The sequence below is a fragment of the Heterodontus francisci genome, chromosome 19 (genome assembly GCF_036365525.1).
Source record: "Heterodontus francisci isolate sHetFra1 chromosome 19, sHetFra1.hap1, whole genome shotgun sequence".
Taxonomy (NCBI): Eukaryota; Metazoa; Chordata; class Chondrichthyes; order Heterodontiformes; family Heterodontidae; genus Heterodontus; species Heterodontus francisci.
Genome location: NC_090389.1, coordinates 20,572,062 through 20,585,027, shown reverse-complemented (window position 1 = coordinate 20,585,027; position 12,966 = coordinate 20,572,062). Strand labels below are relative to the sequence as shown.

The window sequence follows — 12,966 nt, the reverse complement described above, 5'->3', positions numbered from 1 at the left end:
GCACCAAGCAGATTGAGAACACACTATTGTATCAGAACTGTGGGGGACGGTGTAAGGATGCAAGGCAAGCGGCTATTCCGAGATTACTAGGCATGTAGGACGATATTACCACTGGAAGCAGGAGGCAGCTCTGCAATGACAGTCTTCAGGCCGATGCTGGATATGTCCCGTAGCTGCTCTTTGTCAGACAGCATGTTCGTACACAACGTGTCCACAATCGTCTCCACCTGGTACTCTTTCACCTTGCTGACCAACGGGCCCAAGCTGAGTGAGCGAACAAATAAAAGTGTGACCCTGGCATCTCCACATCACCATTCCCTTTCTCTGCCTCCCCTTCCACAACAATTTTGCATCCCTTCAGCAAACTGCATGAACTTCCTGCAGCCACACCAAAAGACCCATCAGGTATAGATCCCCTACTAGTAACTGTGAAGTAGGTGTAGCTTGTATAAATGTTGAGATTAGACAAACATCTAGCAACGGTAGAGTGGTTTTAATGGAGCAATTTAACTTTCTTATAGATTGGGTTAAGCAGATTAGCATACATCAGAAAGGTAGTAAATTTTTTGATTGTGTTTAGGATGGATTTCTGAAACAATACATCCTAGAACTAACTAGGGGGTATGCCATATTACATTTAGCAATAAGTAATTAGCCAGATTTAGTTAACAGTCTAACGATGCGTTAACATTTACCCAATAGCGAACATACGATCACGTTCAAACAGTGTTTAAAAGGGAGAAATGCAAAACAGCTTAGATTCTAGCTTTAGGCAGGGCTGAATCAATGTGATGAGACAGAGACTGTCCACAGTAAACTGGGAAAATCTGTTAATGGGTAAAATGACAGATCATTAGTGGAAGGTCTTCAGAAAAGAATTTAGTGATACAGATCCAGTTTATACCCCAAAAGAGCTAGAGTTTTACTTGCTCAAAAATCACTGCCATAGACAACTAAAGAGGTAAGAGACAACATAAAACTAAAAGAAAAAGTATACAAAAAAAGCACAGATCCTGGTGAATGGGAAAGATACAAAGAACAGCAAAGGGTGACAATTCAGGTGGTAACAGCCACAAAAAGGGAGTATGAAAGGAAACCTACAAAGGATATCAAAATCAACACAAAAAACTTTTACAATTATTTTAGGAAAAAAAGAGGGTAGTCAGAATAAATGTGGGCCCCTTGACAACCGTTAATGATGTTGTCAACGAAAATAAGGAAGTGCAGACATACTGAATAATTACTCGGCATCAGTAGAGTAGGGGAAGAGTTCAACATTCCAAACATCCCAAGGAAACTAATGCTGAATCAAGGACAGGGACTCACTAAAATTAACGTAAGCAAGATAACAGTAATTAAGAAAATAATGGCACTAAAGAGTGACAAATCCCCAGGACCAGATGGTTTCCATCCCAGAGTTTAAAAAGGTGAGAATACTGCAGATCTAATAATCTTCCAAAGTTTTTTCAATTTGGGAACTGTTCCTTTAGATTAGAAAACTGCATATGCCACTCCACTATTTAAGGAAGGTGTGAGAGAAAAATCAGGAAATTATAGGCTAGTTAACCTAACATCTGTTGTTGGGAAATTGCTAGTATATCAAGATAGGGTGACTGAAAACCTTGAAATTTTTTAGCTGAGCAGAGAACCAGTATGGATGTGTAAAGGATAGGTCATGACTGACAAATCTGATTGAATGTTTTTGAAGATGTGACTAAAGTAGTGGACAGGGGAATATCTATGGAGATTATGCAGATAGATTTCAAGGCGGCAGTTGATAAACATCCCTCCTAAGAGGCTGTTTAGCTGAAGTTGAAGCTCACAGAATTGAAGGCAAAGTATTGACCTAGTTAGGAAATTGTCTCCTTCTGTTCAGCCATAGAGGGGAGACAATGGGCAGCTACCCTAATTAGCAGGATGTGACTAGTAGTGATCCGTAAGGATCTGTGTTGGAGCCTCAACCATTCACCATATTTATTAACAAGTTAAATGAGGGGATAGAAAGCCAAATATCCAAACTTGCCGATGGCACTAAGATAGGCAACATTGTAAGCAGTGTAGACGGAAGTGTAAAATTACAATGAGATATCGATAGATTAAGCGAATGGGATAAAAAATGGATTTCAATGTAGGAAAATGTGAAGTCATCCACTTTAAACCTAAACAGGATACTTCCTAAACGGTGAAAAACTAGAAACAGTGGCGGTCCAAAGAGACTTGGGGGTCCAGATACACAGATTAAAATGTAATTAACAGGTACAGAAAATAATCAAAAAGCCTAACGGAATGCTGGCCTTTATATCTAGAGGACTAGAATACAAGGGGGTAGAATTCATGCTTCAGCTATATAAAGCCCTGGTTACAGCACACCTGGAATACTGAGTGTAGTTCTGGGCATCACACCTTAGGAAAGATATATTGGCCTTGGACGGAATGCAGCAAAGATTTAGCAGAATGATACCTGGACTCCAAGGGTTAAGCAACGAGAAGAGATTTTGCAAACTAAGGTTGTAGTCCCTGGAATTTAGAAGGTTACAGGGTGATTTGATCGAAGTATTCATGATATTAAGGGAAACAGATAGGGTAGAGAGAGAGAGAGAGAAACTGTTTCTGCTAGTTGAGGCTAGGACTAAGGGACATAGTTTCAGGAGTGAAATTAGGAAACACTTCTACACACAAAAGGTGACAGAAGTTTAGAACTTTTTTTCCACAAACAATAAATGCCATATCAATTGTTAATTTTAAATCTGGAATTGATAATACCTTTGGATAACAAAAATATAAGGGATATGGGGTAAAGGTGAGGATAGGCAGTTAGGTCACAGATCAGCCACGTTCTCATTGAATAGCACAGCAGACTCCTCTTCCTGTGATTATATTTGAGGCAGATTGACACATGAGCGCACACAAGATCCTGACTTTGGACTACACCATCAGGGTTAGCTACCAAGCAGAAGTTAACCATGGCAGGAATAAATCAGCATGCAAATGGCTATTTGTGGCTCTCATCCATCACAAACAATATGGCTCGCCATCTGTCACTGGTAGCACATCAGCGATGACAGCGACATAATGGACTCACTGTACTGCAGTACATGTAAACATGTGGAAAACACTTGTACTATCACAATAACCATGCATTATTTCCCTTCTGTACAGTCAAGCACTGAATGCCAACTCCCATCAACACCAGGCAGGCTAGAGGCTCAGGGCACATGGGGCAAAGTACACCCAGAGCCACCAGTGAAAGAGAGGCTGGTAGCAAACAGGCAGCAGGCTGCATAATCAACATCACCTACCTAAAGCTGTAGCTGTACACCATGACGTTTAGCTTCAGCAACGGTCACTTACCACTTCACGGCCAGGTTCTGCACCTCTCCGTTTTTATCCTCCAACAGCCTAAGTAACATCTTCACCACCTTCTTCTCACTGTCATCGTCCAACTTGATGGAGTCTTTCTGCAGCTCTACCATCAGGTCATTGGTGGCCATGAACCTAAACAACAACAGATATTCATATAGACCTTCAAAAACAAACAGCTAAATTGGCATTACATGTAGCAGGAGTGTGAACTAATCGGATAACTCTTCAAAGAGCCTCCATATGCACAATAAACTGGATGGCCTCCTCCTGTGCTGTAATTATTCCTACTCTTTCAGATGACAGAAAATATCACACTCTTATTCTTCATTTATACAGCCCAAAGTAACCAAATCAAGCATATTGACAAATCTACAAAAACAAAGCAGATCCTATAAAGTGCAAGTTAATACCTTTAAAACACACAAACCTTGAATGTCTCCTTCAAGAGCTCATTGCTCTCATGGCCCCTTGGAGTGAAAAAAAGGTTCTTCAGCATAACCCTGCAGTAGGGAGTGTCTACAGAATGTTCATGGATGAACAGCTGCCAAAAGTCCAGCAAGCACAAAGGACACAAAGAAAGACCCTGGTTTTTATCCCCTTTAATTCCTCTGAAGCAAAAGGAAATTCTGAGGTAGACGGGCAGATATCGATACATTAACATTGTCAATAATACGCTGACATGACACTCGGCCTCAGAGCCCAAAACCTGTGGCTGCAACAGACAGCTTTACAACATTTGTGTTGCATGACAACAATCTAAAATCATATCACTGCATGTCATCAGACCATCACCACTAAAACAAAACTCCAAACCCGCAGATTTAGGTAGCTTTAGGGTACGAAGGGATCGAGAGCAAGGACAGACTTATAGCCATCCCCATTTATGGAGCCATCTTGTTCTGGTTTTCAGTCCTGTCAGTGACCAGTTGAGGAGGTGGGGAAGAGGAGACCTGGCAAAACCACATCATTGCAATGGGCAGGGCAGTGAACTTGATGCTAAGTGGGCTTACTAATCAGCATACCTGCGTTGCGTTGCAATTGTGTGTCAAAGTACAAGCACGCCAACACAATCAACTGGCTCAGTGTATTTAGCAGGCCATGAGATGAGGTGTCTAATTAAGAAACTAAAAAAAAGTGAGTCACCACTGTCATCTGCAATGGGAAGGATGGGTTGTTTACACTCGACTCTTCCGACTTGGAGGCCAGGTCGCAAGACAGTGGTCTTAGACCATGTTTACTTTCAAACAGCACAGCCAGTCTCAGTGAAGATCAGCTGTAAACTTAATCCTGGCATTTGTCTATTTACACAACTGGCAAGTCATATTTTTTTTTAAAACTAATTCTGGGATGTGGGCATCACTGGCAAGGCAAGAATTTTGCCCCGAGTTCCAGTTTGATACAACTGAGTGGCTTGCTGGACCATTTCAGAGGGCAGTTAAGAGTCAAGCACATTGGCGTGGAACTGGAGTCACATGTAGGCGAAAGACACCAGGTTTCCTTCCCTAAAGAACATTAGTGAGCTAGTTGCTTGTTGTTTCTTTTTAAAAAAAATATGAAAGCTTCGTGGTCACTTTTACTGATACCAGTATTTTATTTCCAAATTTTATAAACTGAATTCAAATTCTCAAATTGCCATGGTGGGATCTGAACTCATGTGAACTCTCATTAGTCTAGACCTCTGGATTACCAGTCCAGTAACATTACCACAACACTTCTATACTCGTGAGATATTAGACTGAGTCTGTGCTGCCCTCTCAGGTGGCTGTAAAAGATCCCATGGCATTACTGGAAGAGAATCAGGGAGCTCTCTCGGTGCCCTGGCCAACATTCCTCCCTCAACCACACCGATGCTGTTTGAAGGATTGTTCAGTAAGAAAAATGGCCGTCACACCAACAGTCACCTGTGTCCTCTGTAACTGACAAGCACTTGGGACTTCCTGAGAGAGAGATGAAAAGCCATCAGCCATGGCTCAGTTGGTAGCAGCCTTCATCACAATCAAAAGGTGTGGGTTCACATCCCACTCCAGAGACTTGAACACATAATCCAAGTTGACATACCAGTGCAGGGCTGAGGGAAAGCTGCAATGTCATAGGTGACATCTATCGGCTGAGACGCTAAACCAAAGCCCCGCCTGCTCTCACAGGCAGACGCAAAAGTTCCCACGGCTCTATTTCAAAGAAGAACAGGTGAGTTCTCCTAGCGCCCTGACTAATATTTATACCTTAATCAGCACAAGGTATCTGATCATTTTTTCACTGCTGTTTGTGGGAGCTTGCTGTGGGCAAGTTAGTTGTGCGTTTCCTACATTACAAAAGCATTTAAGGAAAGATGTAAAATCATTGGAGACAGTGCAGAAAAGATTCACAAGAATGGTTCCAGGGATGAGGAACTTCATTTACAAAGATAAATTGGAGAAGTTGGGACTGCATTCCTTGAAGAGAAGGCTGAAAGGAGATTTGATAGAGGTATTCAAAATCATGAGGGGTCTGGACAGAGTAGATAGGGAGAAACTGTTCCCACTCATGAAAGGATCAAGAACAAGAGGACACGGATTTAAGGTAATTGGCAAAAAAAGTAACATGAGGGACAACTTTTTCACGCAGCGCATGGTTAGGATCTGGAAATCACTATCCAACAGTGTGGTGGAGGCAGGTTCAATCAAGACATTCAAAAAGGAATTAGATAGTTACCTGAAAAGAAAGAATGTACAGGGTTATGGGGAGAAGGCGAGGTAATAGCACTAAGTGAATTGCTTGCTCAGAGTGCCAGTGCAGACATGATGGGCCGAATGGCCTCCTTCTGTGCTGCAACAATTCAGAGATTCTGTAACTACACTTTAAAATGAGAAACATTTAGTGTAACATGAAAATTTAACATATTTTCAAGAAAATCTTACCAAAATTCTTGAAGGCAATGGAAAAGGGGTACAGGCGGAAACGATGTGGCATTTAGCCATTTTATCTAGAAATCACAAGAGGTTCAACAGACCTCTGCACAGCCTTGGGGACGTTTTTAGTTCCTTTTCCTAGAAAAACATTAGCTAGGCCATCTTTATGGTGCATTGCTCCTTTAAGTTGATCAGAACCTGCAGATCCTGGGCCTGTAACACTGAGCAATCATTTAATATCAATTACTTCTAACTCTCTTTTTCTGCACTATTGCTTGGCTGAGTTTAAAGACACGAGATACTTACTTCAGGGTCCTCTTTTGCAGCCTTCGAGCCAAGCACTAGGAAGCAGGTACAACAGCCCATGAACTCACTTCTGTCCAGGATGTATTTTAGGAAAAAGAGCACTTCGATATCTCATGCACTGCAAACCATAAAGTGAACACACCCTACATTAACATTACCACCCACCCACCCAACCCCACCCCCGTTTCAGAAGCAGGCTGATGGCTTATGTCTGCAACTGGGACACTGAATTGAACTGATTCAGAGTTGAGTTGAGACTGAATATGTTATAAATAGCCCTTTATAGGGCTGCAGACTTCATCCACAAGCTGCCTAGTTTCACACTCTGCAAACTGCAGCGTTGTGCAAACCAAAGCAATACCCCAATTAATATTACTGTGAAGGAGAATGCAAGCTGGAGTTAAACTAAAAAAGCAAGCAGCCACCCACTAATACTGGCATTGAGAAGACTCCAGAAGATCAGCTGTGACACACAAATGATGAACAGTCTGAAATGCTGAGAACTGCACCAAGAAATTAGGAGGGCGGGGGGGGGGGGGGGGGGGGAAGGCTAAGGTTACAATGCAATATTTATGCCCAATTGCAATCTCCAAGTGGAGCAAGACAATCCCTGTGGAAGGGGAAGGCGGAGTCTGGGAGCTCACCTGAAGTCCTTGTCGCTGGATGTCATCTTCTCCAGCAAGTTGGAGATGTGGTAGGACACGTTGGCCATGTTGAGAATCTAAAGAGCAGACTCCAAACTACTCACACTCACTACAGCCCCTCGCTACTCGTCCATGAAAAAAGATGGCGATCAGCCGGGTCGTCAACTGACGTGTTCCCGGGTTAGAAGTCACTGGAAAAGCCCATCCCTGTCAGACAGAGCGCGCTGCCGGAGGCCGGCATCCTCCAGCACTGACACCTAGTGGCAGCTACCGTGGGTTCCGCCCACAGCCAGCGAAATACAGCAGACATTGGCGCAGCGAGAGACATCACTCAATCCAGCAGAGACATTGACAGAGGGAGAGAGGGATCAGTCAAATCCAGCAGAGACATTGACAGAGGGAGAGAGAGATCAGTCAAATCCAGCAGAGACATTGACAGAGGGAGAGAGGGATCAGTCAAATCCAGCAGAGACATTGATAGAGGGAGAGAGGGATCAGTCAAATCCAGCAGAGACATTGATAGAGGGAGAGAGAGATCAGTCAAATCCAGCAGACATTGACAGAGGGAGAGAGAGATCAGTCAAATCCAGCAGAGACATTGACAGAGGGAGAGAGAGATCAGTCAATCCAGCAGAGACATTGACAGAGGGAGAGAGAGATCAGTCAATCCAGCAGAGACATTGACAGAGGGAGAGAGAGATCAGCCAAATCCAGCAGAGACATTTACAGAGGGAGAGAGAGATCAGCCAAATCCAGCAGAGACATTGACAGAGGGAGAGAGAGATTAGTCAATCTAGCAGAGACATTGACAGAGTGAGAGAGAGATCAGTCAATCCAGCAGAGACATTGACAGAGGGAGAGACAGATCAGCCAAATCCAGCAGAGACATTTACAGAGGGAGAGAGAGATCAGCCAAATCCAGCAGAGACATTGACAGAGGGAGAGAGAGATTAGTCAATCTAGCAGAGACATTGACAGAGGGAGAGACAGATCAGCCAAATCCAGCAGAGACATTTACAGAGGGAGAGAGAGATCAGCCAAATCCAGCAGAGACATTGACAGAGGGAGAGAGAGATTAGTCAATCTAGCAGACATTGACAGAGTGAGAGAGAGATCAGTCAAATCCAGCAGAGACATTGACAGAGGGAGAGAGAGATTAGTCAATCTAGCAGAGACATTGACAGGAAGAGAGAGATCAGTCAAATCCAGCAGAGACATTGACAGAGGAAGAGAGAGAGAGATCAGTAAATCCAGCAGAGACACTGACAGAGGGAGAGAGAGATAAGTCAATCCAGCAGAGACATTGACAGAGGAAGAGAGAGAAAGATCAGTAAATCCAGCAGAGACACTGACAGAGGGAGAGAGAGAACAGTCAAATCCAGCAGAGACATTGACAGAGGGAGAGAGAGATCAATCAATCCAGCAGACACATTGACAGAGAAAGAGAGAGAGAGATCAGTCAAATCCAGCAGAGACATTGACAGAGGGAGAGAGAGATCAGTCAAATCCAGCAGAGACATTGACAGAGGGAGAGAGAGATCAGTCAATCCAGCAGACACATTGACAGAGGAAGAGAGAGAGAGATTAGTCAATCCATAAGACACATTGACAGAGGGAGAGAGAGATCAGTCAATCCAGCAGAGACATTGACAGAGGGAGAGAGAGATCAGTCAATCCAGCAAAAAAATTGACAGAGGGAGAGAGAGATCAGTCAATCCAGCACAAACATTGACAGAGGGAGAGAGAGATCAGTCAATCCAGCAAAAACATTGACAGAGGAAGAGAGAGAGATCAGTCAATCCAGCAAAAACATTGACAGAGGAAGAGAGAGATCAGTCAAATCCAGCAGAGACATTGACAGAGGAAAAGAGAGATCAGTCAAATCCAGCAGAGACATTGACAGAGGGAGAGAGAGATTAGTCAATCTAGCAGACATTGACAGAGTGAGAGAGAGATCAGTCAAATCCAGCAGAGACATTGACAGAGGGAGAGAGAGATTAGTCAATCTAGCAGAGACATTGACAGAGGAAGAGAGAGATCAGTCAAATCCAGCAGAGACATTGACAGAGGAAGAGAGAGAGAGATCAGTAAATCCAGCAGAGACACTGACAGAGGGAGAGAGAGATAAGTCAATCCAGCAGAGACATTGACAGAGGAAGAGAGAGAGAGATCAGTAAATCCAGCAGAGACACTGACAGAGGGAGAGAGAGAACAGTCAAATCCAGCAGGGACATTGACAGAGGGAGAGAGAGATCAATCAATCCAGCAGACACATTGACAGAGAAAGAGAGAGAGAGATCAGTCAAATCCAGCAGAGACATTGACAGAGGGAGAGAGAGATCAGTCAAATCCAGCAGAGACATTGACAGAGGGAGAGAGAGATCAGTCAATCCAGCAGACACATTGACAGAGGAAGAGAGAGAGAGATTAGTCAATCCATAAGACACATTGACAGAGGGAGAGAGAGATCAGTCAATCCAGCAGAGACATTGACAGAGGGAGAGAGAGATCAGTCAATCCAGCAAAAAAATTGACAGAGGGAGAGAGAGATCAGTCAATCCAGCACAAACATTGACAGAGGGAGAGAGAGATCAGTCAATCCAGCAAAAACATTGACAGAGGAAGAGAGAGAGATCAGTCAATCCAGCAAAAACATTGACAGAGGAAGAGAGAGATCAGTCAAATCCAGCAGAGACATTGACAGAGGAAAAGAGAGATCAGTCAAATCCAGCAGAGACATTGACAGAGGGAGAGAGAGATTAGTCAATCTAGCAGACATTGACAGAGTGAGAGAGAGATCAGTCAAATCCAGCAGAGACATTGACAGAGGGAGAGAGAGATTAGTCAATCTAGCAGAGACATTGACAGAGGAAGAGAGAGATCAGTCAAATCCAGCAGAGACATTGACAGAGGAAGAGAGAGAGAGATCAGTAAATCCAGCAGAGACACTGACAGAGGGAGAGAGAGATAAGTCAATCCAGCAGAGACATTGACAGAGGAAGAGAGAGAAAGATCAGTAAATCCAGCAGAGACACTGACAGAGGGAGAGAGAGAACAGTCAAATCCAGCAGAGACATTGACAGAGGGAGAGAGAGATCAATCAATCCAGCAGACACATTGACAGAGAAAGAGAGAGAGAGATCAGTCAAATCCAGCAGAGACATTGACAGAGGGAGAGAGAGATCAGTCAATCCAGCAGACACATTGACAGAGGAAGAGAGAGAGAGATTAGTCAATCCATAAGACACATTGACAGAGGGAGAGAGAGATCAGTCAATCCAGCAGAGACATTGACAGAGGGAGAGAGAGATCAGTCAATCCAGCAAAAAAATTGACAGAGGGAGAGAGAGATCAGTCAATCCAGCACAAACATTGACAGAGGGAGAGAGAGATCAGTCAATCCAGCAAAAACATTGACAGAGGAAGAGAGAGAGATCAGTCAATCCAGCAAAAACATTGACAGAGGAAGAGAGAGATCAGTCAAATCCAGCAGAGACATTGACAGAGGAAAAGAGAGATCAGTCAAATCCAGCAGAGACATTGACAGAGGGAGAGAGAGATTAGTCAATCCAGCAGAGACATTGACAGAGGAAGAGAGAGATCAGTCAAATCCAGCAGAGACATTGACAGAGGAAGAGAGAGAGAGATCAGTAAATCCAGCAGAGACACTGACAGAGGGAGAGAGAGATAAGTCAATCCAGCAGAGACATTGACAGAGGAAGAGTGAGAAAGATCAGTAAATCCAGCAGAGACACTGACAGAGGGAGAGAGAGAACAGTCAAATCCAGCAGAGACATTGACAGAGGGAGAGAGAGATCAATCAATCCAGCAGACACATTGACAGAGGAAGAGAGAGAGAGATTAGTCAATCCATAAGACACATTGACAGAGGGAGAGAGAGATCAGTCAATCCAGCAGAGACATTGACAGAGGGAGAGAGAGATCAGTCAATCCAGCAAAAACATTGACAGAGGAAGAGAGAGAGATCAGTCAATCCAGCAAAAACATTGACAGAGGAAGAGAGAGATCAGTCAAATCCAGCAGAGACATTGACAGAGGAAAAGAGAGATCAGTCAAATCCAGCAGAGACATTGACAGAGGGAGAGAGAGATTAGTCAATCCAGCAGAGACATTGACAGAGGAAGAGAGAGATCAGTCAAATCCAGCAGAGACATTGACAGAGGAAGAGAGAGAGAGATAAGTCAATCCAGCAGAGACATTGACAGAGGAAGAGAGAGAAAGATCAGTAAATCCAGCAGAGACACTGACAGAGGGAGAGAGAGAACAGTCAAATCCAGCAGAGACATTGACAGAGGGAGAGAGAGATCAATCAATCCAGCAGACACATTGACAGAGAAAGAGAGAGAGAGATCAGTCAAATCCAGCAGAGACATTGACAGAGGGAGAGAGAGATCAGTCAATCCAGCAGACACATTGACAGAGGAAGAGAGAGAGAGATTAGTCAATCCATAAGACACATTGACAGAGGGAGAGAGAGATCAGTCAATCCAGCAGAGACATTGACAGAGGGAGAGAGAGATCAGTCAATCCAGCAAAAAAATTGACAGAGGGAGAGAGAGATCAGTCAATCCAGCACAAACATTGACAGAGGGAGAGAGAGATCAGTCAATCCAGCAAAAACATTGACAGAGGAAGAGAGAGAGATCAGTCAATCCAGCAAAAACATTGACAGAGGAAGAGAGAGATCAGTCAAATCCAGCAGAGACATTGACAGAGGAAAAGAGAGATCAGTCAAATCCAGCAGAGACATTGACAGAGGGAGAGAGAGATTAGTCAATCCAGCAGAGACATTGACAGAGGAAGAGAGAGATCAGTCAAATCCAGCAGAGACATTGACAGAGGAAGAGAGAGAGAGATCAGTAAATCCAGCAGAGACACTGACAGAGGGAGAGAGAGATAAGTCAATCCAGCAGAGACATTGACAGAGGAAGAGAGAGAAAGATCAGTAAATCCAGCAGAGACACTGACAGAGGGAGAGAGAGAACAGTCAAATCCAGCAGAGACATTGACAGAGGGAGAGAGAGATCAATCAATCCAGCAGACACATTGACAGAGGAAGAGAGAGAGAGATTAGTCAATCCATAAGACACATTGACAGAGGGAGAGAGAGATCAGTCAATCCAGCAGAGACATTGACAGAGGAAGAGAGAGAGATCAGTCAATCCAGCAAAAACATTGACAGAGGAAGAGAGAGATCAGTCAAATCCAGCAGAGACATTGACAGAGGAAAAGAGAGATCAGTCAAATCCAGCAGAGACATTGACAGAGGGAGAGAGAGATTAGTCAATCCAGCAGAGACATTGACAGAGGAAGAGAGAGATCAGTCAAATCCAGCAGAGACATTGACAGAGGAAGAGAGAGAGAGATCAGTAAATCCAGCAGAGACACTGACAGAGGGAGAGAGAGATAAGTCAATCCAGCAGAGACATTGACAGAGGAAGAGAGAGAAAGATCAGTAAATCCAGCAGAGACACTGACAGAGGGAGAGAGAGAACAGTCAAATCCAGCAGAGACATTGACAGAGGGAGAGAGAGATCAATCAATCCAGCAGACACATTGACAGAGGAAGAGAGAGAGAGATTAGTCAATCCATAAGACACATTGACAGAGGGAGAGAGAGATCAGTCAATCCAGCAGAGACATTGACAGAGGGAGAGAGAGATCAGTCAATCCAGCAAAAACATTGACAGAGGAAGAGAGAGAGATCAGTCAATCCAGCAAAAACATTGACAGAGGAAGAGAGA

At 43.8% G+C, this 12,966-nt stretch overlaps 1 protein-coding gene across 2 annotated transcripts in view; it reads right to left on the bottom strand.

The window, feature by feature from the left end:
* Window positions 1-7,378, bottom strand: part of LOC137379982 (cullin-associated NEDD8-dissociated protein 1-like) — a 46,721-nt gene extending 39,343 nt beyond the window's left edge. Inside the window, exons 1-3 of one of the 2 annotated variants that reach the window (XM_068051437.1) lie at window positions 7,202-7,378; window positions 3,352-3,495; window positions 110-264 (exon numbers count right to left, since the gene is read on the bottom strand). In XM_068051437.1, the coding sequence (XP_067907538.1) occupies window positions 110-264; window positions 3,352-3,495; window positions 7,202-7,269 (367 nt within the window). In that variant the 5' untranslated portion in view covers window positions 7,270-7,378. Of the gene's footprint in view, window positions 1-109; window positions 265-3,351; window positions 3,496-6,557; window positions 6,615-7,201 lie in introns of those variants that run through there. The other variant, XM_068051438.1, reaches the window with a different exon arrangement.
* Between the last annotated feature and the right edge of the window lie 5,588 nt (window positions 7,379-12,966).